At 54.3% G+C, this 25,204-nt stretch overlaps 1 protein-coding gene across 5 annotated transcripts in view; it reads left to right on the forward strand.

The window, feature by feature from the left end:
• Nucleotides 1–23,711, forward strand: part of ANKRD11 (ankyrin repeat domain containing 11) — a 129,436-nt gene extending 105,725 nt beyond the window's left edge. For all 5 annotated transcript variants that reach the window (XM_074550714.1, XM_074550718.1, XM_074550715.1 and 2 more), the window contains exons 5-13: nt 8,092–8,262; nt 9,307–9,510; nt 11,558–11,700; nt 12,340–12,487; nt 13,216–19,946; nt 20,717–20,815; nt 20,906–21,049; nt 22,055–22,147; nt 22,489–23,711. In XM_074550714.1, coding sequence (XP_074406815.1) covers nt 8,092–8,262; nt 9,307–9,510; nt 11,558–11,700; nt 12,340–12,487; nt 13,216–19,946; nt 20,717–20,815; nt 20,906–21,049; nt 22,055–22,147; nt 22,489–22,674 — 7,919 coding nt within the window. In that variant the 3' untranslated portion in view covers nt 22,675–23,711. The remainder of the gene's footprint in view (nt 1–8,091; nt 8,263–9,306; nt 9,511–11,557; nt 11,701–12,339; nt 12,488–13,215; nt 19,947–20,716; nt 20,816–20,905; nt 21,050–22,054; nt 22,148–22,488) is intronic.
• The last annotated feature ends 1,493 nt before the right edge of the window (nt 23,712–25,204 follow it).

Raw genomic sequence — 25,204 nt, forward strand, 5'->3', positions numbered from 1 at the left:
ATCTCAGACACATCCTCTCCTTCCTCTGCAGAGCTCTTCCTCTTCCTCTCCACAGCTCATCCTTCCTGGGGAAGTGGGTGAGCTGAGGGGCAGCAGCAGCCCAGCTCCCAGAGGAGACCCAGAGGGGTTCATGGCACCCATTTAAAAACAAACTGGGCTCTCACAACCTCTGGGAAGGTGTATGGGAGGTGCAGGCAACCTGTTTGGTGGGGACTGGGGAGGAAGTGACTCAGCCACTGGGTTGGAGATCCCAGCAGCAATCAGTGTGCACAGTCAGGCTGGTGCTTAGCAGGAGCCTGTTTCTCATCCCTGTCATCGTTCAGCAAGAATCAGATGCTGGAGGTGGGAAAAGACTTAGTGGAGATAGGAGAAGACTTCCTGGCACCTTGCTCTGCTCTTGCACCACCCCATTGCAACTGTGGGGTGTTTCAAGCCTGTGTGGTCCTTGGCCTGGCTCGAGGTAGAGGCAGGTACAGACGTGTTTGTGGTGCTCAGAAGCTGCACATTGTGGGGTGGAGAGGTGCCCCCGGGTCTGTGCTGGTGCCATCAGTGACACCTGGCTGAGGACACAGGTGTGACACACAGGACAGGCTTTTGTCTGGAACAGAGGCTGCTGTGTTCCCCATGTTCCTGCAGCAGGGGGAGGCTGCTGCTGCTTGCTGTGCTCCTCAGCCCTCAGAGAAGTGGGATTGCACCATCGCTGACCCCGGCTGCTTTATGTAACGCGCTCCTGCTTCCCAGGCTGTGTCCACGGGCTGCTGTGTGTGCATGAGGGGGCGTGCCAGGATGTTCCACAGCCATGTGGAATTCAGCTGTAAGGACGTGGGAGCTAGCTGAGCTCTCTCCTTGCCTCTAGTGGGGTATTTTTCTCCTCTTCAAGTGTTTAAACAATAGCGTGGATCCTCATCCTGATGTGTTGCAGTGACTCATTTTCCTTAGCACGGTGTGTGTTGCTTTTTTCCCGGATGGCTCTGGCTCAGCCTTGACGTAGGTGCTCCATAGCTGGGGTGAGGAACATCAGAGGTGGGTTTGTCTCCTGTGCAAGGGCAGCACAACCTGCCCAGGCCAGGTGTGGGGCAGCAGCTGCTGCTACAGGATGGTTGTGGGGTAGGTGGGATATTGGGAAGGAATTCTCCCTGTGAGGGTGCTGAGGGCCTGGCACAAGTGCCCAGAGCAGCTGTGGCTGCTCCTGGATGTCCCCAAGGCCAGGCTGGACAGGGCTTGGAGCACCCTGGGATAGAGGAAGGTGTCCCCCCATTGCAGGAGTAGGACTGGATGAGCTTTAAGGTCCCCACCCAAACCATTCCAGGATTCTGTGGGCTCCTAGAAGCACTACTGGCCAGCACTGTGCTGAGCCCATGGTTTGGGTACAGTTGGTTCAGAGCTAAATCTTTTAAAAGAATCTTCCTCAAAATGGTTTCTAGAGCAACAATTCTGGCTCTCAGGTTCCTCAGAGTTAACTAAATGAACTGTCTTTAGGAAAAAAAAAATGGCATTGAGCTGTGAGCCTCCAGACTGTGCATGTTACAGCTCCAGCGCTGTGGGAGCAGCATCTCTGTGCCTCAGACTTCTCCTCCTTCCCTCTCCTTCCCTGGTGTGGCATCTCCCCGCATGCACGGGCGCTGCCCAGAGCCTACGTGCTGCCTGGCAGCCTGTGAACGAGCCCAGCCAGCTCTGCTCCCTCCCAGCAGCGTGCCAGGCTGCCTGCAGCTCCCCGTGCTGGGAGGGGGCTTCAGACCGGCAGCACCGGGTGGTTGTGGCACTCACAAACCCACAGAGCAGCAGCAGGGAGAGGGGAACGCTCCTGCTGGGCAGGACCTGGCAGCAGAGGTGGGCACGGGTGCTGGTGCTGCGGCGCTGAGCCGCGGCTGAGTCACGGCTGACTCAACGGCAGCAGTGCCGGCGCGGGGCCGGGCACTCCCCACCTGCCCCGGGCTCTGCTCCACAGAGCCACACCGACAGGTCCTGCTGCACGGGGGGACAGGGAACGCTGCTGCAGAGCAGCTGGGAGGGCACTGAGAGCACAATGCCCTGTGCCCGCTGCTCCTCAGGATGGGTTCCTTAGCTGGATGGCACGCTGTCACTTGAGTCCCTTGGCTCGAGGTGCAGCTGTGGTTTCCAGGCCTTTAGTCATCAGCAGGGAGAGTTGGGGCTCAGTACAAATCTCAAGAGCATGCTGAGATAATTTTGGTCTCTGACAGCTCTCCCTGGAGCTGGGAAGGGCTGAGTGAGGCTGGGTCAAAGCTGGTGGTCTCCAGCAGAGCTGGGAGCCCTGCTCTCTTTGGGGTCCCACTGCCTCCCTGGGTGCCCAGCTCCCTCCCTGTGTGTTCCAGTCCCTTCCTCTTTGTCCACTTCTCTCCCTGTGTGTCCATCTCCTCCCCTGAGTGCTCTTGGAGGAATAAGGGAGGGAGGAACCCGACGAGCTCTCCAAGCTGGTCTGTGCATCTCAACCTTCCTGGGCTCTGAGGGCTCTCCTGGTGCCCAGGGCTGATTCCAGGGGCTTGTGGCCGGCCAGGGAGGTGCTGTGGTGGACAAGGGCCAGCGTGAGTATGGTTGGCAGGAGCTGGCCTTGGAGCTTCAAACTCCTCTCTAATCCCCCGAGGTTGTTACGTGACGCTAATTAGTAGGTTAGAAAATGCTTGATGAATCAGCTGACCCAAACCATCCTCTCCCGGAGCCGGCTGCCGCTTGCCTAATGCTGGAGTGTTTGGAGTGACACGGCATGGGAACGGGCTCGTTAGTCCCAGCTCGGCCAGGCTGGCCAGGGGATCCGTGAGAAGCAAATTGCTGCCTTATTAAAAAGGGCATCTGCAGCCCACAGTGGTGTTTGTGCCGCTCCCCGGGCCTGGCTGGCTCCGGTGTGTGCAGCTGGGGCTCGCAGGGGCTGCGCTGCAGCGGGGCTTTCTTTGCCTGTGTCATTTCAGTCCTTTTACTAAAATAGTAAGAAACTGTTCTCACCTAGCAACCAGGGAGAGAGTGAATGTCAGAGCTTCTCCCTTCCTCGCTGGGCTCCATAATGCCGGTACAGTGTGCAGAGCCTGGCACACAGCAGCCTTCAGATCACCCTGAGAAACTCCCCGTGTGCAGCAGCCATCTGGGAAGGGCTGCGCAGAAAACCAGGTCGTTTTATGATGGGAGCTGCCATAAATCTCCCTCCTCCCCCCTCATCACCTCCTTAACATGCAGAGGGAGAGGTTGCAGTGTGCTGTGTCTCTGTGAACCAAAAATCTATCAATGATGGCTTTTTCCTTAATACAAGAGCTTTTATCAGCGCTGTCTGCAGAGTGTCCTGGCCCCAGCTCCGGGAGGGGAGGGCTGGCCAGAGCCTTCCTCCCCCGTCCTCCCTCCTCCAGCTCTTTCTATTTCGTGGGAAATGAACGGTCTGGACTTGAAAATTGATCTTGCTCTGAATAACTCACTTTTAACATGGAGATGGTTGTTTGTGATGAAGCCTCTGGGTTCCTCTCACAGCACGTTGGGAGCCAGTGGCCATTCTGTGAAGGAGCTGCTTTTACACATCAGGGCACAGCTGTGGGGTCTGGCCCACAAGGGTAGGGAGAGCACCTGGATTTGGACCACAGGCTGTCACACAGCATTACACCCCTCTAGTCAAATTGTATTTTAAAATACTGCAGCCAGTGGGGTTGGGCCCTGCAGATCCTCATCCCCAGGGAGCCCAGCTGAGCGCTAGGGATGGTGGGCTCAGCTGCGCACTGACATGGTTATAAAGGGGCTTGTTCCTCCTGCTGGCACCTTTTCTCTGCTCCTGACTCACAGCCAAGGTCTCCACCATCCTTTCCAGCAGTGTGGGATGAAGCTCTGGCTCTGGTTCTCCATTCTTCAGGTGGGAATGAGCTCCCCACTCTATGGGTGCAGCTCAGGGTGCCTTCTGTCAAGGCAGACCTTGCTTTTCCTCTTGTTTTCCTTTGTGGCACTAGGTTGATCAACCAGATCAGCTCCTGGCTGTGCCCCTGGTGCGTTGTGTGCAGTGTGCCCATGATCTCCTGGTGCCAGAGTGTCCCCCCAGCCCCAGCCGTGTTCTCTGCATTCCAGGGCTCTCCTGCTCACCCTCCTCCCTGAGCTCTTCACCACTGAGTGCTCTGGCCTGTCCTGCTGCCTTCTCTTGTTTGTCCACCTGTGCCATGGTGCTGCTTCTGCCACCTCCAGCCTTCCCTCAGCCTGCTTGTCCTTCAGTTCTGGAGTGCCCCAGAGCCTTGGCCCTGGTGGGACCGTGCTGCTGTGAGCCTTTCCCTCCTGAGCCAGGGGCCCCCATTGCAGGTGCCCTGTGAGCCTGGGAGTGCATCCTCAGGGCTGGCCTTGCTCCGAGCCAGCGTGCTCCAGAAGGTTTCCTGCCCTGCAAGTTGTGCAGCAGGAATGAGTCACAGTTACGCAGGCCGGCCGGGCTGGGGGGAGCGAGCGCAGCCCGCCTGCTCTCCCGGGGGTGCAGTGCAGTCTCTGTTGCTGTCTGAGCCGCTCTAATTTATTCCTATTGATCTCTGGTGGTGCTGGCTGGGCTCAGCAGCGCCTGCCGAGCCCCTCTCGCCGCTGGGGCAGCACTCGGCGTGGCCGAGACGCTCGGCACGAGCTGCTGCTGCTGCTTTGGAGCTGGTATTTTTCCTCAGGGTTCCACCTCCCGTGCGTGTGTTGTCATGCCGAGCAGCAGGAGCAGATGCTTTCTGCATTACAGGGTGTGCTGCGTGCGTGGGGAGCCAGGGGCCACGTGGCTCTGGTGTCCCCACGACCTGCCAGAGTCACACCGTGTGTGGAGAAACCTCTGAGAGGTTTTCCATCACCGCCCTGCTCTCCTCCTGCCCCTCTCTGTTGCAGCTGGGGCTGGGTTCAGCCTGTGTCTGCACACAGAGCCAGCCCAGCAGCTCTGAATCCCTCTCAATCAGCCCTAGGATCCCTATGGAGCTGCTGAGGCGCTTCCAGCAGCCCTGGGCTTGTGCTCCCTATTGCAGGCACTGCCCGGAGTCTCGTGTGGGCACCAGAACCACCCTCTGGGTGATGCTCAAACCCTTTGTCCTGGGAGCCTGCTCCTGCTCAGCCCTGGCAGCCTCTGGGGCTTGGTGTGGTGGAGGGCAGGAGCAGCTCCCAGCTCAGCTCCTGCTTTCCCCTTTAAGCCGCGCACGCGGTTCCTGCTGGCGTCAGCGCGAGGGAAGAGCCGAGCAGGATCCCCGAATTAAACCAGGGCTGCTGCTCGGGAGCTTTGCAGAAGGGCTGAAGCAAGCAGCAAACAAGCTGCTTTAAAAATAGCTGCATGGAGGTGTGGCTCATCCTGGGCTCACGGAGCATCCGTGGGCTGCCGTGGTCCTCTCCCACTGGGATCCGTGTGCACGGTCCAGCTGCCGGCACTGAGGGCTGCCCGCCTGCACACCCCCTGTGTCACTGGGTTTGTGCTAGCTGAAGGGGTTTTAGTGTCAAATAAGCTTTTTTCTGTCAGCCAACGTGGGTAACACTGGGAGAGTTTCTCTCCAGTCTCTCTGTGTTGCTGCAAGATGTTCCAGAGGTGCAGTTATTTGGAGGCACAGGAGCAGCCTGCAGGAGCCAGCAGGCTGAGATCTCTGTGCAGGGACACCTTTAAATCTGCTGCAAATCTGATTCTGAGGAAAATCCTCTGGGCTGGAATAACACACGTGCAGCTCTGTGAGCCTGGGACCAGCCAGCCCAGTGCCAGGCAGGGCTCTCACCCTGCTGAGGCTCAGCATGGGAAGTGGATGATGGGAGCAGCTCTGTCTCCATCCTCTGCTTACATTTCAGGTTAAGGATCTTGCTTTTGTGGTCCCTCCACATTGCCTGAGGATTGTGCCAGGCAGGGAGCCGGGGGCTGCCACGCTGCCCATGCCATGGAGCCATAGAATCACAGACTCATGGCATGGTTTGGGTTGGAAGGGAGCTTAAAGCTCATCTCCACACCCTGCCGTGGGCAGGTACAGCCTCCACCGGACCTTCAGGGTAGGGTGTCACACCAGGTTGCTCCAGGTCCCATCCAGCTGGCCCTGAGCCCTTCCCAGCAGGAAGCACGAGCCCGAGTCCTCGGCTGCCTCCCCATCGCGAGCGAGAGCGCGGCAGCCGCTTTCCAATTTATTTTTATCTTGTTGATCACATGCTTTGTAATGTTAAATGTTCTGTGGAGGAGGAAATTTCTGCAACTGCAGAATGAATAGGAGTTTAGGGGGGTTTCGGTTGAACTTGATAATCAATTTTTGCAAATCCCAGGCTCGTGCTGACAACCTGCAGCAGCCCGGGGATATTAATGAAAATGTTCCCATTCTAATTGTGGCTCCGTACGTGCAGAGCAGCCCTGGGCATGGTGTGCTCCAGGGGCTCTGCTTGGTGGCACCGGCCAAGATGTGACCCCTCAAGCTCTTCATGCCTGGCTTTGGGGCATGGCTGGATGTGACCAGGGCTGGGGGAAGCCAGGCCTGGCTGAGCAGGGTTTAAGGAGCTTGGAGAGGTGCTGCACACATGGGCCAGGTGTCCGTGTGTCCCCTGGCAGGACACACAGCACAGCGCCGTGGCTCCTGGAGCCACCCGCTGGATTGAATTTTATTTTAAGCCATTAAAAAACTGTCCTAGGATCTGATTTCATCTTCCAGCTCTGTTACAGCTGCCAGGATGACCAAAATGTGGTTTCAGAGTAGACTGGGATTCGCCTTCAATGCAGACATGTTTCCAGGGCTTGCATTTCATAGAATTATGGAATGGTTTGGGTTGGGAAGGACCTTAAGACTGATCTCATCCCACCCCTACCATGGGCAGGGACACCTTCTGCAGGCTCCAAGCCCTGACCAACCTGGCCTTGGACACTGCCAGGGATGAGGCAGCTGCAGCTGCTCTGGGCAATGTGAAGGTGCCTCAGTACTTTCACCTTAATAAAAACCAGCAGTGCTGGTTTTTGGAGCACCCTGGGCTAGTGGAAGGTGTCCCTGCCCATGGGAGTGGGACTGGATGGGTTTCAAGGTTCCTTCCCACCCAACCATTCCATGGCTGTGTGTCTGTGGTTTGGGGGTGCTTGCTTTTGTTCTCTCAGCTGAATGATTTAGGAGAGCAAGTATCAGGCTGGATTTGGGATGACAAACCAGGCACTTCTGGGCTTTCTTCCTCCCCTCCCCTCGTGTTTGTTTGGGATTTTTTTAGAGGGTTGAAGAAGCAGGTGGGTGCTCTGGGCCACGTGGGAGCAGCCACTTTGGGAGGAGAGGACCAACCTGGTGCTGCCCACAGCTGTTTGGCTGCAGCCTCCTTGCTATGATGATGATGGTGATGATGATGATGATGAGATGGGTGTGATGGCCACACTTCTGAGCTGCCAGTCATGTATCTCTCAGCTCTCCTTGCTGATGCTGTTCAGTGCCTCCAGCTGGGTGATGGTGTCTGTCTGAGTAGGCTCCTGCAGGCACCCTGGCATGGGATGGAGGCTCCTCAGCAGGATGGGAGGTGCAGCACTAGCTGTGGCCCCTCAAAGCGTCTGTTTCCTCTTTCCTCTGCTGCTCTTTGGTGCTGGAGGAGAATGGGAGGCTCTTGGAGGAGCAGGAGTGGGGCCTGGCCTGGCTGCACCCTCAGCACTGTGAGCCTTCTCCAGGTGCCAGTGCTCCCACTGCAGGGATCCATCAGGGATCATCCACAGGGATCCCTCCCTCAGCACAGGGGTCCATCACCATGGGGATCCCTCCCTCAGCACAGGGGTCCATCACCCTGCACAGGGATCCCTCCCTCGGCACAGGGATCCATCACCACAAGGATCCATCCCTCAGCATAGGGATCCATCGCCACAGAGATCCATCACCCACAGGAATCCATCCATCACCACAGGGATCTATCCCTCAGCACATGGATCCATCACCCACAGGGATCTATCCCTCAGCACAGGGATCCCTCCCTCAGCACAGGGCTCCATCACCACAGAGATCCATCACCCACAGGGATCCATCCCTCAGCACAGGGATCCCTCCCTCAGCACATGAATCCGTCACCACAGGGATCCATCTCTCAGCACAAGCTTTGTGGATCTGTCAGTCCCACACTCAGACAGGAGCGTGTCTTTGGGCTCCAGTGGCACTGATGGCTTGTCCCCGTGTCCTTGTCCCACAGAGAAGCAGGGACCCGAGCGGAAGAGGATCAAAAAGGAGCCCGCCACCAGGAAGCCGGGCCTGCTCTTCGGCATGGGCCTGTCGGGGATCCGGGCCGGGTACCCGCTCTCCGAGCGCCAACAGGTCGCTCTCCTCATGCAGATGACAGCAGAAGAGTCTGCAAACAGCCCAGGTGAGCTGGGGGGTTGTTCTGAAGGGTGGGCAGGCAGCTGAAGGGAGCTGCAGCCAGGGGCTCCCAAATGTCCGGAATTGCCAATCCCCAGGGTCTCCAGAGGTTCAGGACTGAGCTGCCACCCCTGGTTTGCTGCTCTCTGGGGTCTCACTCCTCCCACAGGGCTCTGCAGCTGTGGTGTCACTGGGATCTGCTCGTGCCTCTGGCTGCCATTCCTTTTTCCAGGCTCCCTCGGGCCCAATCCAGGCACCCCCAGCCTGCCCTGGCTGCTCAGCTGGAGCTTTGCTTCCATGGGAGCCTCCTCCACCTCAGCTCTGTGTTTCCCACTGGCCTCTCAGGCTATATCAGTAGAGGAGGATTGTGAACGAAGACAAAATATCATCCTCTGTAGGTTTTTAATGTCTCTTCTCTCAGAAGAGGATAAGATATGTAACCACCAGAGCTGTAACTTGAGGTGTGGAGCAGCTGGAATGTGTTTACCGCAGATTTTGTGTTCTAGTAATTTTTATCTGTTGCAAACATATTCCCCCCCATTTTTGGAGGCTCCGTGCTATCCATGTGTTCACATCCACGTCCTACACACAACACTGCAGCTTTTAGCCAAAAAAACACCAATCTCACTGCTCGTGTTGCTGTTATTTGGGAAAACAAAAAGGGAAAAAGCTGCAGAGCATTCCAGTGTTCTCCCAGGAAATGCAGTCTCCTCCCAAGGCCATCAGGCCTCACGGGTGCTTGGTAAAAGGCCACTTCCCTCGGGAGCTGAGGTTTGAGGGTAAGGAGCTGCATTGTGTGCTCCCAGATCACGGGATTGCCCACAGTGTTTGCCAGGACTGCAGCTCTCCAGTGGGTCTGGCAGCCCGAGATTCCCATCTCTGTGGGACACACAGGCTGCTCTGTTCACATCCTCTCCAGAGCCTGGGTTGCCTCTTGCTGCCTTGTGGTGAATATTTCGGGAAGAGCCAAACGTGATGCACGAGCTCCCTCTAAGGGCTTGGGAACTCCATAGAACAGCAGTCCCTGACGCTGTTTCTCTCCTCCCTGCAGTTGACACAACACCAAAGCATCCCTCTCAGTCTACAGTTTGTCAGAAGGGAACTCCCAACTCTGCCTCCAAAACCAAAGATAAAGTAAATAAGAGAAACGAGCGAGGAGAGACTCGGCTGCACCGCGCTGCCATCCGCGGGGACGCCCGGCGCATCAAGGAGCTCATCATCGAGGGTGCAGATGTCAATGTGAAGGACTTTGCAGGTAACTGCCCAGGAATCCCAGCTTTCTTCCCACCTGCCCAGGAATCCCAGCTTTCTTCCCACCTGGTTGCATGTTCCACCTCCAAGAATGGCTCCCACCAGAAAAAGTAGTTTGTTTCTGACATGGGGTTGTGCCTTGGAAAGAGGGAATTTGCCAAAAATTGTGATTTTGGTCTTTGAAAAGAAAAAAGTCTTTTTGCCCCTTAAAAAACAAAACAAACAACAACATAAAGCCACATTAAAAATCCCCCAAAGCATCAGTGTTCTTGTTGGAGCTTGGGAGCAGAACTCCCAGGCTGTGCAGTCTGTTTGAGGTGGTGAAGCTGGGCTGGGCAGGATCCAGAGAATCCCTGGAGCTGTTGTGGCTCACACACCAAAACTGCCCAGGCCACTCTGGACTGTTTCCTTCTGCTCTTCCATGGGGGTGCCATGTTGGAGGTCTGGAGGGTGATTTGCAAAGGGAGGTGGGCTGGTTTAGCTCTATTTTTACTTAAAATAGAAGGAATTACATGCACAGAAATACTGCTGAGAGTGGGTTTGTGAAGTCAGCTCTCTGGAGTTGGGGGGCTGATGCCTGTGAATTTTTGGGAGTTGTTTTTAAGGACTGAATGTGGGGGTGCTGCTGATGGGGAGGGAATGTGAAGGGCAAGGTTAGGCTCCCACCAGACACCCAAGCTGGAGGAGTTATTAACCATCCTGACCCTCAGCTGAGGAGTTATTACCACCTCCTTCTCCTCCTCCTCCTCCTCCTCAGCAGTTCTGCCAGGCTCCTGCTCAGGGTGGTGGGATGAGGTGGGAGCAGCCCTGAGTCCTGCAGGGAAAGGCAGCCACGGGATGCTGGTGAAGGGGTGATGAAGGTGCCATTCGGTGGGGCTGGATCAGCCTTTCTCCAGCACATCCCAGAGCTTGACTTTGCTCTTTGCTGTTCTCTTTGCATGATTTTGGGGCTATAAATAGACATGGCTGTTCCTCCACCCGTATGATTAATCCCAGTGCCAGACTGAAGTATCAGTTGTGATTAATTCCGGGCACAGGTGCCCCCTCCAAAGGCTCCCAGTGAAGGTAACGGAACGCGCTCCCACGGCGCTATCAGCAAAACACCGGAGCAGCCGCGCTGCCAAACTTCAAAACAGCCTCTGCTTAAAAATAGGCTGTGGAACATGATAAAATAGTTTGTTCTGTGCTCTTCAGAGATTTGTTTAAGAGCTGGAGCTGCCATTACTGTGGAGAGGCTGCTGTTTGGTTTCCCCCCCCAGCCCAGGCAGGTGTTTCTGTGTTTGGAGAGCACACAGAAAATCTGTGTGGGGGCTGTCTCCAGCCCTATCTGCAGTTCTGAGCTCAGGCCTCGTCTGGGCACCAGGGTTTCTCTTACAGAGGGCTTGGAACCTAAAGCCAAACCTAAAGGAGCTTCAGAGAAGGCTGGAGAGGGACATTTCACAGGACCATGGAGTGGCAGAACAAGAGGGAATGGCCTTAAGCTGACATAGGCAGAGTTAGATGGAATATTAGGAGGAAATTGTTCCCTGTGAGGGTGGTAAGGCCCTGGCACAGGTTGCTCAGAGAAGCTGTGGCTGCCCCATTGCTGGAAGCATTGAAGGCCAGATTGGAGGGGACCTGGGATAGTGGAAGGAGTCTCTGCCCATGGCTGGGGGTGGGAATGGATTAGCTCTGAGGTCCCTTCCAACCCAAACCATTTCATGATGGTATAAAGGAGAATGCATTTATGACCTGCCTTTCACATGACATCAGCAATTCTCCTGATTTCCCATATAAAACTTTCCATTTCCAGGGGCTGTGTCAGGTCTTGCAGATGCTCTGACTGTAGCACATGGCGTGACCAGAGGGAGAAGGGGGATTGATGCTGTGACTGCCTGGCAGGAGTAGCAGGGCAGAGCTGCAGGTTCCTTCCTGCTGCACCACAGGGATCTGGGCAGACACTTGGCCATCAGAGCAGCACAGCCCTGCCCAGGCCGACCCTGCAGGCTTTCCCTGTGTGTCAGTGTGACTGTGAGGGTGCTGCCATGTGCTGAGTGTCCCTGTCCTTGCAGGCTGGACGGCGCTGCACGAGGCCTGCAACCGGGGCTACTACGACGTGGCCAAGCAGCTGCTGGCGGCCGGCGCCGAGGTCAACACCAAGGGGCTGGACGATGACACCCCCCTGCACGACGCGGCCAACAATGGCCACTTCAAGGTCAGGCTGCTGCCATGCCCTGCCCTGCTTTAAACCACTCGCCTGGAAACGTGTGAAAACACAGAGATTTGGGTGGTTTTGTCTCGTTTCCCATGGAGGGGGCAGGAGGTTGTGTTCAAGGCCAGGCTGCACGAGGCTTGGAGCAGCCTGGGTTAGTGGAAGGTGTCCCTGCCCATGGCAAGGGATGGGCTTGAAGGTCCCTTCCAATCTAAATTATTCTCTGATTGTGTGATTTTCACTGTTTCAGAGCTGTTGAGTGTTTATCCTTAGTTCATTCTTCTGGAATTGAGACAGGAGCATGATTTTGTGCCTTGTTCTTCCCCATCCTTTCCTGCCCAGGTTGATTCTGAGAATCACAGAATCACTAAGATTGGAAAAAGCCTCCCCAGTCATCAAGCCCAACCATTAACCTGCTGCTGCCAGTGCCCCACTAAACCCTGTCCCTAAATGTTTTTCAACACTTCCAGGGATGGTGATTCCACCACTTCGCTGGGAATGTTACTGGGACTTCTCTCTTATGTTAGTACCACAAGGCATGTCGTGAAGACACCAATTTTTTAGTTATGTGTGAAAATCATGCAAAAAACCCCTGGAATCAAAACATGGTGAGCATCCTCAAGCCTCAGTTTCTCTTTTCAGGTGGTGAAATTGTTGTTGCATTATGGAGGGAATCCTCATCAAAGCAACAGGAAGGGCGAGACGCCTTTGAAAGTAGCGAATTCTCCCACCATGGTGAACCTGCTCCTGGGGAAGACCACGTACCCCTCCAGTGAGGAGAGCTCCACAGGTGAGACTGGCCTTTCTGTGGCCATGGCAGTGACAGCTGTGGCCTGCAGCTGACACAGAGACCTTAGGAGGACATGGAAGTCAGATGCTGCCATGGTCAGGAGCCCACCTGTGGCTGTAACCCAAATTCAGACAGCATAACCACCAGCTTTAGCTTGGGGGGCTGTTTGCCCTGGAAAGCCAGCATTGAGATTGCTTCCCTGGTGCAGTTGGGATGTAGGGTTGAAAGCCAGTTGCAGGTAAATGGATGTCTTACCTTTGGAAGGTGGGTAATTCCAGTGGAGAGGAGGGGGTTTGAGTGCCAGCACTCTGTTCCTGTTGTTCAGCTGTCCCAGCACTGGTGTTTCAGTTTCTGCTTCCTGGCTGTCCCTGCTACAGCCTCTTCCACCACTGCCACCACTGTGGGACACTGCAGGTTTTAATTAGTGCAAATTAGAGTTTTCAGTCTTTTGGGAAGCTTTCACCTACACTGTGTGCAGTCATAACCCTGTTCCAAAGTTCTCATGATACACCCAGGATGTTATTTTGAGGAACACCCCCCATGCAGGTTGGAGCTGGAGGAGCTTCCTTCCAAAATGATCCCCCAAGATGCTGGGTGCCAGGTTGCAAAGGCTGGGTGAGGCCAAAGGGCGTCAGGGCTGTTTGCAGGGGTTGGTGTGTGCAGACCAGTGATGTTCCCTCCCCAGAACCCTTGGCAGTCCTTCACACGCTGTTCTTCTCTCTCTGCAGAGACCTCAGAAGAGGAGGACGCCCCTTCCTTCGCTCCCTCCAGCTCCGTTGATGGCAATAACACAGACTCAGAGTTTGAGAAGGGTTTGAAGCACAAGCCCAAGGCCCAGGAGCCCCCCAAAACCATCACCCCGGTGAAGGATGAGTATGAATTCGATGAGGACGATGAGCAGGACCGGGTCCCACCGGTCGATGACAAACATTTGCTGAAAAAGGATTACAGGAAAGAGACTAAAGCAAACAGTTTCATTTCCATACCCAAAATGGAAGTGAAAACTTACACTAAAAATAACACAATTACACCAAAGAAAGCTGCCCACCGCATCCTGTCGGACAGCTCGGACGAGGAGGAGACCAGCGTGGCCGTGGGCACGGGGGAGAAGCTGCGCCTCTCCACCCACTCCATACTGCCCAGCAGCAAAATTCGGGAGCCCGCCAGCACCAAGGCGCCCAAGGAGAAAAGCAAAGTAAAAAAGAAGCGGAAGAAGGAGACAAAAAACAAAGAGGTTCGGTTTGGCAAAAAAAATGACAAGTTTTGTTCCTCTGAATCAGAGAGTGAAAACGTGGAGAGTGAGGAGGATGATAGAGACTCTCTACAGAGCTCTAGCTGTGTAAAGGACTCAAGGCTAGTGCTAAAGGAATCCTCCTTGTTTAACTCTCTGTCTGCCTCATCAACCTCTTCACATGGGAGTTTAGCATCCCAGAAACATAATCCCAGTCTTACAGAACAGCACTCCAAGCACTGGAGGACGGACAATTGGAAAACCATATCTTCTCCAGCTTGGTCAGACGTCAGTTCCCTATCGGACTCCACCAGGACGAGGCTGACGAGCGAGTCAGACTACTCGTCCGAGGACTCGAGCTTAGAGTCACTAAAGCCAGTCAGGAAGAAACCAGAGCACAAAAAGAAAAACACCCCCCACAACACTGTTTCTGAGAAAAAGAATTCATTCCATAGCAATGTGGATGGAGCAATTCCAAAGCTGGACAAAGAGGGGAAGGTTGTTAAAAAGCATAAAACAAAACACAAACATAAAAACAAGGAGAAGGGACAGTGTCCCATCAGCCAAGACATTAAAATAATCAAAACATTTTCTTTTGAGTTTGAGGACTCTAAACAAAAGCCTGAGAAAGGCTTGATAGTAGAGACAGAAAATCCAGTCGAAAACAAGTTGAAAGTGTTAAAGCACGATAGGGAACATGGTAAAAAGGAGGAAAAGCTCCCCAAAGGTAAAGCAGAGGAGAAGGAGTGGTTGTTTAAAGATGAGACTGGAAAATCCTCAAAAGAGGAGAAATCATTAAGAAAAATCAAAGATGGTAGTAAAGACCTGAGCAAATCCTTCAGAGAAGGATTGAGTAAATCAGAAAAAGAGAAACCTGTCAAGGAGAAATCTCCCAAGGAGGAGAAGCCGAGAATACACAAGGAGGAGAGAAAGAAGAAGTCAAAGGACAAGCAGTCCAAATCTGAGAAGAAGAATGAGCTGAAGGAGGAGAAGGTTTCTAAACTAGAGAAAGAAAAATCCTTCAAGGAAGAGAAGGAAAAATGCAAAAAAGAAAAACTTTACAGGGACGAGTCCGGGTTTGATGAGTTTAATAACAAAACTCAGTTTGCCGAAAGCGAGGACACGAAGTTCAGCCTTTCGGACGATCAGCAGGAGAGGTGGTTTTCAGACCTGTCCTCTGATTCATCCTTCGATTTCAAGGGTGAGGACAGCTGGGATTCTCCAATAACAGATTTCAGGGAGATTAAAAATGACACCGTGGCAAAGCTAATCATAGAACCTGTGAAAGAGGAAATTAAAGACAAGAAAAAGGAAAATAAAATAAAAGAGAAGAAGGAATACAGCGAGAAGCGGAATGAAAAGGACACTTTCTTAAAGAAAAAGGAGAGGGATTATGTGGAGAAAAGCTCTGAGAAGAAAAAGGACCAAACAGACAGGCACAAAGTTACTCCCAGTTATTTGCCTGAAAAGGATAAGAAAAGGAAGGATTCTGTGGAGACTGGTAAGGAGAGGAAAGAAAAAGACACAGGTGAAACCAACAAAGACAGAAAAGATTCCTCTGACGGCTCTAAAGAGAGAAAAGATCCCAAGACGAAGCAGGAGGAGCCCTATCGAGATGACTTCAAGGAGTATGGCTGTGAAACATTCTTCAAGGATAAGTCTGACCCTGAGTTCAGTGGCAAAACCCTGGAGAGCTGGGAGAGGCACCATTCTGGGAAGGAAAAGGAGAAGAAAGATGCTCCTGATAAAGAAAAAAAAGAAAAGGTGAAGCCAGAAAAATACAAGGAAAAATCCAAAGAAGGCGACAAGGAGAAAAATGAAAAAGCTGCTCCAGAGAAAATCCTGAAGGACAAAGAACTAGAGAAGAGTTTCAAAGAGAAGAAAGAAACCAAGGAGAAATACAAGGATCTTCACAGCAAAGACAAGGAGAGGAAGAGCTCCTTCGACCAGGTGAAGGAGAAGAAAGAGAAAAGCTTTTCCACAGACAGAGACGATTTCTCCGAGAAGAAGGATGAGAAGAAGGGCAAGGAGAAGAGCTGGTACAGCATCGCTGACATCTTCACGGATGAGAGCGAGGACGAGAGGGACGATTACAGCCTGAGCGGGTTCAAGGTGGGCGACTTGGCCGGCAGCGAGGGCCATCGCCTGGACAGCCTGCAGGACAAGGACGAGGCTGCCGCCGCTGACAAGGAGCTGTACCCCGACAAGCACCGCAAGTACTCCTCCGAGCGGCAGCACTCGGACAAGCAGAAGGACAAGGAGTCCAAGGAGAAGAAAAAGGACAAAGGAACATCGGAAGGGGGGAAGGAGAAGAAGGAGAAGAGTTCCTTTGAGAAACACAAAGAGAAGAAAGAGAAAGACTCCAGTGAGAAGTACAAGGACAGGAAGGAAAGGATGTCCATAGATTCCACTCAGGAGAAGAAAAACAAGCAAAAGCTCCCAGAAAAGGTTGAGAAGAAACACACCAGTGAGGACAAGGTGAAAAGCAAACATAAGGAGAAGCCGGACAAGGAGCATTCCAAAGAGAAGAAATCCTCAAAAGGAGGGGAGTCGGAGAAGAGCCTGCTGGAGAAACTGGAGGAGGAGGCTCTGAATGATTACAGGGACGACTCCAATGACAAAATCAGTGAGATCTCCTCTGACAGCTTCACAGACAGAGGGCAAGAGCCAGGACTCACCAGCCTCTTCGAGTCTTCTAACCTCTCTCTGACCGATGCCGCTGAAGAAAAGTTTAAGGACTCTCTCCCTTTACCCTGCCTTCAGGACAAGCTCAAGGAGAAGGAGAGGCACCGACATTCCTCATCTTCCTCAAAGAAAAGTCACGAGAAAGAAAAAGCAAAGAAAGAGAAAACAGAGAAAAAGGAAAAATCAGAAGAATTCAAGGACTCCAGCAGCAGAAAGGATTCCACTCATTATGAAAAGGATTTCTCTGTGGATGGGGAGGCTTTTGGCTCTTCCTACAACATGAAGGCAGACGCTGATGAGGAACCGGAGAAGAGCATTGATTACTTATTTTCTGAAAAGAAGGATAAAAATGATTCTGAAAGAGAGCTGTCAAAGAAGGCGGAGAAAGAAAAGACTTACGGTTCCAGCACCATCAGCACAGCTAAAGAGAAAAAGAAGCGGGATAAACACAAGGAAAAATGGAAGGAGGAAAAGGAAAAGCATAGGGACAAACACACAGATGGTTTCTTTAAACATCACAAAGATGAGCCAAAGTCAACACTCAAAGATAAGGACGGGCCTCAAGTTACCACCTTTAAAGATAAATCCAAGGAGGACAACCTCAAATTCGGTGAAACCAAACTGAAGGAGAAGCTTAAGGAGAATCAAGACAAAGACAAATCAGAGTCCATAAAAATAAGCAATGGGAATGAAAAAATAACCCTTTCCAAAGACAGCGGCAAGAAGGATGCCAGACCAAGGGAGAAACTTCTGGGAGATGGTGATTTGATGATGACCAGCTTTGAGAGGATGCTGAGCCAGAAGGACCTGGAGATCGAGGAACGCCACAAAAGGCACAAGGAGAGAATGAAGCAGATGGAGAAAATGCGGCACAGGTCTGGGGACCCCAAGCTGAAGGACAAACTTAAGAGCTCGGAGGATGTGCGCAAGAGGAGCCTGGATCTGCCAACCAAGAAGCCGCTAACGCTGGACACGCAGCTCAAGGACAAGAAACTCAAGGAGTTGGGTCCCCTGACTCCCATCCTGTCACCAGAAAACAAGGCACAGCCTGCTGTGGGGACGGACTCCAAGGACTGGATCACGGGTCCTCAGCTGAAGGAGATCCTGCCAGCATCTCCCAGGCCAGATCAGAACCGGCCCACGGGCGTCCCGACCCCGGCGTCCGTCGTGTCCTGCCCGAGCTACGAGGAGGTGATGCAGACTCCCAGGACCCCCTCGTGCAGCAACGAGGACTACACGGACCTGATGTTCGAGTGTGCGGACTCCCAGCACTCGCTGCCCATCTCCACCATGTCCATGAACGCCTGCTCTCCTTCCTTCTTCGACAGATACACCAACGTTTCCAGCGGGCTCCCTGAGAACCCCAGTCAGACCCCGACTCGCACCATTCCCTCCTCAAACCTCTACCGCTCCATCTCAGTGGATATCAGGAGGGCGCCCGAAGAGGAGTTCAGCGTTGGAGATAAGTTTTTCAGACAGCAAAGTGTCCCAGCAACATCAAATTATGACTCTCCTGTGCAGCATTTAATGGAGGAGAAAGTTCCCCTTCCCTCTGTTCCTGCTGAGAAGTTCCAGTGTTTGTCTCCTGGGTATTACTCCCCGGATTATGGAGTTTCCTCTCCCAAAGTGGAAGCTTTGCACTGCGCTCCGGGAGCCGTCAGCGGGGTCGCCCAGTCTCCCGAAAGTGTCTTTTCTGGTTTACAAGCAAAATCCTCCCCTTCACACAGGGATGAGTTGCTGGCTCCTTCAGTGGAAAGTGCTCTTCCCCCCGACATCGGCATGCCCCTGGATACCACAGAGGAGCAGCAAGCCACTGCCTCCATCATGCCACCCGAATCCACCTACCTGCCACCCATCGAGGAAAACCATTTTAGTTCGGGAATGCCCGAACAAAACAACATAGACTGGGATAACCCTCCTTCCCGAAACCCAGACACCGCCATTCCTCCCAGCCTCATGGGCAACCCCGCAGAGCACTCTGTCACCTGGTCCATGGGCTCGGAGCTTCTGATGAAATCTCCCCAGAGGTTTTCCGAGTCCCCTAAACCTCCACTCTGTTCCCTAGAGCCAATTCATCCTGCGCCAGTAGCCTTCATTCCCACAGAGACTTCCTACCCTGTTTCTCCCATCTCGTACCCTCTGTCAGTGTCTGAACCGAGGCTGGAGGAAGTCAAGGAGGATGCTGAGGAAGCAGTTCCAGGAGAAATTGCGAACGCTGAAGAGCAAGCTCCATACATGTCCCCTACTAGGTTAGACACCTTCTTCAACAACTGCAAGCCTCTTCCAGAAGAAGCACCAGAGATCCCTCCAGAGCCGCCGTGTGTGCCAGCAGAACCTCAGGCTGAAGTCGTTGCTGCACCAGAAAACAACTATTTGGAAAACAACAGCGCAGCACCTGCGAACGCAGAGGAGGCGGTGACGTGGCCAGACCCCTTCACCAACACCGAGGATGAACTGGACCTTGGCCCCTTCTCGCTCCCAGAGCTGCCACTCCAGCCTAAGGACGTTGCAGAGACGGAGATGGCCGAGGCAGAAGCAGTGGAGGAGAGCCCAGCAGCAGCTCCAGAACCGAGCACTGGCGTCATCAAAGCCGGCGCATCTGTGATAGCGTCCAGTGAGGCGGAGGAGCCGCCGGCCAGCCAGGCTGCGGCCACCCTGCCCACGGACACAGAGCCACCAGCAGAGGAGCAGAAACCAGAAGTGGCTGTACAAGAATCCACCTCAGAGGCACTGAACGCAGCTGAGGAGAAGGCAGCGGAGGACTCGGAAGCGCAGGTGTTCCAGCAGACCCCGCCCGAGCCCGCGCAGGCCGAGAGCAAAGAGGTGGAGGCCGTGCACGAGGAGCTGCCGCCGGCCGGCGGGGTGGCAGAGGGCAGCTCCCAGCCCTGTCCCGTGCCCGTGGCCAGCTCCGAGGCTGGCACTCCACAGGACGGTGCCACGGCCCGTGCGGGGAGCCAGGCCCCGCCACCCCAGGCGGACGCTCCTCCTGGCAACGCTCAAGCAGAAATTGTGGAACCAGTACAAAAACCAGTAGCAGAAGCTCCCAAACCACCCAAAATAGAAGAGATTCCTCAGCGGATTACCAGGAACCGGGCTCAGATGCTCGCCAACCAAAACAAGCAGAACGCCGCCGCGTCCGAGAAGGAATTTCCTCCCGTCTCCGCGCCCGTCACGCGTGCCAAAGGCCGCATCACGGAGGAGGACGATTCCCAGGCGCAGCACCCGCGGAAGCGCCGCTTCCAGCGCTCCAACCAGCAGCTGCAGCAGCAGATCAACACGTCCACGCAGCAGACGAGGGAGATGATCCAGCAGACCCTGGCAGCTATCGTCGATGCCATCAAACTGGACGACATCGAACCTTACCACAGCGACAGGTCCAACCCCTACTTCGAGTACCTCCAGATCAGGAAGAAGATTGAGGAGAAGCGGAAAATCCTGTGCTACATTACTCCCCAAGCTCCACAGTGCTACGCTGAGTATGTCACCTACACAGGCTCCTACCTGTTGGATGGCAAACCCCTAAGCAAGCTCCATATTCCAGTGGTGAGTCACCTTCTCTCTTTAGCCTCAGGAAGTGTCCCCCCTCACTGTTACACACACATCCAAGCTGTCCCCCCTGCCCTGTCACCACCTTGCAATGCCAACATGCCCCAAGCTGCCTTTGGAATATGACACCAAACCTGAGCCTGGGTAAGTGCCTGGCTCTGTGGTAAATGCAGCCCTTGAGTTGCTGCATTTTTGCAGAGAAGATCTTGAATTGTGCTGAGGGACCTGAGGTTTGGTCAGGCTTTAGAGCAAAGTTTGTAAGAATCCACTAGATCTGAGGCTGGGAGGTAAAACTGCTCTTGCAGCAGTGCAGTAACAGGATAATGACCCTGGAACATGGGGAAAAGATGGCTCTTAAATCCTGCCATCATTTTCCCAAGCTCTGCTCTTTGACTTGGCACTGGGATCAGCATTTCACTGCTGTGCTCCAGGAGCAGCCTCACTAATACAAATGCATCAATAAATGTGGTGCTGCAGGTGGTAAATCTGGGCTCCAGGCTGGAGGAGAAGGGTCAGTGTGACCAGGCTCCATTCCTTGCTGCACACCCTGCCCTGCAGCACAAGGGTGTGTCAGGCTCTGGCTGTTCTTGCCAAGTCCTCACCCTCACTCACTCTGAGCACTGGCAGGACCTTGTCCTTGGCAGAGCTTCTCCCCAGGCACCCCAGGGATGTCCCTCCCTCCCTGCCAGCACACATTTCAGGGTGCAGCCCCCAGGCTGTGCCCACAGAGGTCCCGCTCTCACCCTGCCCGTGCCCTGTGCCCGCAGATCGCGCCGCCGCCGTCGCTCGCGGAGCCGCTCAAGGAGCTCTTCAAGCAGCAGGAGGCCGTGCGGGGCAAGCTGCGCCTGCAGCACAGCATAGAGCGGGTAAGGGCACACTCCCGTGGGGAGCAGGGCCCCAATCTCCCCTGCTGGCGAGGCTGAGGCTGCCACACTCACTGCTCTGCCCTTCCTCAGGAGAAGCTCATCGTGTCCTGCGAGCAGGAGATCCTGCGGGTGCACTGCCGGGCAGCCAGGACCATCGCCAACCAGGCCGTGCCCTTCAGTGCCTGCACCATGCTGCTGGACTCCGAGGTGTACAACATGCCTCTGGAAAATCAGGTCAGTGCCTGCCTCAGCAGTGAGGGAGGGCCTCAGGAGCTCTGCAGGACCCTGAGGGAGATGGGCTTTTCTGGAGGGATGGAGGGAAGGGTGGAGGCAGGAGTTACTGGTGCTCTCCGTGCTCAGGTCACCCACCACTGCACGCAGGTGCAGGATGTCACCTCCCCCTGAGGGCAGGCTTAGATGGGATGGTGGGAAGGAATTGTTCTCTGTGAGGGTGGAGAGGCCCTGGCACAGGGTGCCCAGAGAATCTGTGGCTTCTCTATCCCTGGAAGTGTCCAAGACCAAGTTGGATGTATTTTGGAGCAAGCTGGGATAGTGGAAGGTGTCCCAGTGCAGGGGGGAATGAGATGGGCTTTAAAGTCCCTTCCAATCCAAATTATTCTGTGACTTGGAGCATCATTTGCCTAATTGTCTAACTGAGTGTAGGATACAGGGAGTTCATGTCTGTTAGGAGCAGAGATGGCTCAGCTTTATCACTGAGTCTTGGGACCCTCCATCCTTCTTGGACAGGATCATCTGCACACTGGAAAGGTTTCCTTTACCACACTCTGAGGTGTTTCTCCCTGTGGAAGGAAGAGAAACATTACACTGCTGCATTGCAGGAGGGATCCTGGGCAGGGACAGCATCCTGGGATTTATTAGTGAGCTGTGTATTGATCCAGGAGCTCTGATTTATCTGTCGGCATTTCCCAGCCAAGTGTCTGTGCTGCTGCTATCCTGCAGTCAGAGAGATACAGGTGCTGTGATGGGCTGACATGGACAGACTCCTGCCAAGCAAGGAGAAACAGGGAGTATGGGCACATGGGTGCATCCCCACCTGAGGCTGAAGCCCTGGAAAGGGCTGCAGGAGCTGCTGGCAGCAGTGATGTCCATCCTCCCTCCCTGCAGGCACTGCACTTCTGAGGAGTGTGTGCCCCAGGAGGGGCTTGTGAATGTGGCCTGTGAGACCTGTAACTGCTTAAAGCACAAAACTAATCTCTCCCTTTGCTGTCCCGTCCTTAGGGAGACGAAAACAAATCGGTCAGAGACCGTTTCAACGCGCGACAGTTCATTTCCTGGCTGCAGGACGTGGATGACAAGTACGACCGGATGAAGGTGAGAGCTGTGGGAGCCCCGGGCTCCAGACAGGGGCATTCCAGGAGGGTTCTGCCTGTGGCTGGAGCCTGGGAGCTGCCTTAGTGGTTTCCAGCACAGAGTGGGTGTCCAGAGATGGTCAGGGCAGTGTTGCATGAGGGTGGATGCTCTGGAGTGCTGACAAGCCTTTCAAACCCAAACTTTCGGGTTTGCCTCGGCTCCTGCTGGAGCTGGGCTCAGCAGAGATTCCAAATCCAGGTGTCCCGTGTGTGCCCCCCCCTTGCTGCATTTAACTGTGCCTGCATGGTCCTGCCTGTGCCTGCCACTCAGCCCTCACGTCCCGTTGTTGTTTCCCCACCCAGACGTGCCTGCTCATGCGACAGCAACACGAAGCAGCTGCCCTGAACGCGGTGCAGAGGATGGAGTGGCAGCTGAAGGTGCAGGAGCTGGACCCCGCGGGGCACAAATCCCTCTGCGTCAACGAGGTGCCCTCGTTCTATGTGCCAATGGTCGACGTGAACGATGACTTTGTGCTCTTGCCGGCATGACAGTTCCAGCCCAGGAGACATCTCTGAACACTGGCAAGGACGGGAGCGCTCCGAGGTCGGGCGGTCGAGCTCACATTCACCCTTAACCGCTTGCTGATGAATCCCTGGTCAGAGGAGGAGGAAGCAGCTATCGGCAGAAAATAAAACAATAAGAAAAATAATTGCACTTTCTTCACGACGTGTCCCTCGCTTCCGGACTGGCGCGGCCCCTGGGGCAGCGGGCCGGGCGCAGCCCCGGGGAGGCTCCGGGCAGCGCGGGCAGCGGGCGCTCAGCGGCCCCGGGACTGGCCGAGGCGCGGAGGGACGAGGCCAAGGACACCGTGTGTGTGTTGCAGAAGCTGCTGAGCGGGGCCAGCAACCACGTGAACCATGTACTTGTGAACACCGTGATTTCCAGCTCTCTGTTTTCCACCGGGCGCGGATCTCCTCTCGGAGAAGCTGCAGTAGGAAACCATGGGGGGAGGGGGGGGGTGTTTGAGTTTCTCGTTCCATCATGGGTATGTCTAAAAAAAAAAAAAACAAAAAACCAAACAAAAAAAAAAAGCTAGAAAAAAAAAATCACAAAAAAAAAAATCCAACAATTAGAAACAAAAGGACAGTGTCCGGGTTGGGCAGCGGCGGCTCCGGAGCGGGGACGGCTCCGGGATGTGCCGGTGGCCCCGCAGCAGCCGCTGGGCACGGGCAGAGGAGCCCCGGGGCGGCACGGCCGGGGAGACGGCGACGCAGAGAAAGGACTTTGCCAACTGTGTTTTTAATGGAGTAAAATCCACGTGGTTTATATATTTTTTCCTTTAATCTTGGGCATTTCGTTTCTCTTTCTGAGAACATAACTTGAAAACACTACAGAGCCAATACTCATATAAAGAAAAATTGTATCCCATAAATGCTGTACAGTTTTTATATACATTAACAATGTACTTTTGCTGCCTTCTAGATAATTTATTTTGCAACACATTACTGCACAGTTGTAAATAACTTATGTACTGTAACATCACTTTCAGTTATGTGTAAAGAAATAAATAAATTAATTAAAATTACCTTTGTATTTATAGTTCACCCTGGGCAGCAGTTTCCCTGTCAAGGAAAAGATTGCTCAGATCAGCTGCCCATGGCAGGAGATGGAGCAAGATGAGCTTTAAGGTTCTTTCCAATCCAAACTATTTCATGATTTTAAACATCATTCTTTCTTTGTGTGCAGTGGGATTGGAACCCTGCAGGGGTAGGTCATGAGGATGGGGGACCCCCTGTGTTGGTGAATTCACTGAGCAGGAGATGCTGTTTTGGGGCTGCAGAGTCTGGACAGGGATGGGTGGATCCGGGCAAACTCAGTCCTCACTCAGCAGCTCAGGGATGCAGCTGGAGACAGATCCATCCCAGTGCCCTTCCAGGACCTCTGTGCCTTCCCTCCTGCTGCTGCCCAGCCTTTCCTGCCAGCCCCAGGCAGCAGTGAGAGGTGCCCCCATGGACCCCCACTGCCAGCTCTGGCTTCTCCAGCCTCCTCTGTTGGGGACCAGAGGGGAGCCCTGGATTCAGCCCCCAGCTCCCCTCACTGCTGCCAGCTTTGCAGCCACTTGAGGAATTTTCCATGGTGGATCAGGGGGATCCTGGAGGATTTCACTCCAATGCATCACAGCAGCTTCAGAAGAGCCAGAGGGGTCCCACCATCCCCTGCCCAGCCCTCAGCCCCTGCCTTGGCACCGCTGGCACCAGGACGGGGGCTCACACAGCCTCAGCAGGATGGCAGTGCCATGGCCCAGCTACAGCAGAGGGATTTTTTCCCCTCACGCTTTTCCTGGGCTGTGGGATGAGTGTGGAACCAGGGGGTGCTCCTGTGTCAGGAGCTGAAAGCAGCCACAGGTAACACTTGTTCTTGGATTCATTTCCATCCCTGTCTTTATTTTGCTAAACAGCCATAAATTTGTCTCTGTAGTCACAGAGAGGCCTTTCATGAGCATGTAAAGCTGGAAAGTCCCACAGGCTCATCTGACCATGGTGCTGGTGACCTTGGGAGTCTCCAGTTTTCCTCCCGGTGTAACTCCCAGATGTGTGTAGGGGTGTGGATCCCTCAGAGGGAGGCAAAACAATGCAGATGGGATTTTTTTTTTTAGTGTGATTTTTCAATGTGAGTTTGCAGGTGTGATTTTTCAGTGTGGCTTTCAATGTGATTTTGCAGATGGAGTTTTTCCACCATTGCAGGTCTGAAGCTGAACACCGAGTGATGCTGCTGCCCCCAGAAATCACATTTGTGAGTAAATTTTAGAAGGAAGAGGGAAGTGGAGCCTGTTTGCAGTTTGGCTGCTCTGTTGGCTCTTCCCACGGGCTCACGTGGTGCTGGGTGCCAGCACGTTCCCTTCCTCAAGGGGCTGTCACTGATTCCCCCGGCCCCCTCTGGGGGGACCTGGGTGCCTTTGTGGGTGTTCCCAGATGGGTCCTGGAACCCCCGGCTGCACCCCAGGACCCCCAACACCGGCTGGGCTGGGGGTCCCCACACCTGAGAGGGGTCAGGAGCACCATGGAGAGGGGGGGCTGA

The sequence above is a fragment of the Zonotrichia albicollis genome, chromosome 13 (assembly GCF_047830755.1).
Source record: "Zonotrichia albicollis isolate bZonAlb1 chromosome 13, bZonAlb1.hap1, whole genome shotgun sequence".
In the NCBI taxonomy this organism is placed as follows: domain Eukaryota; kingdom Metazoa; phylum Chordata; class Aves; order Passeriformes; family Passerellidae; genus Zonotrichia; species Zonotrichia albicollis.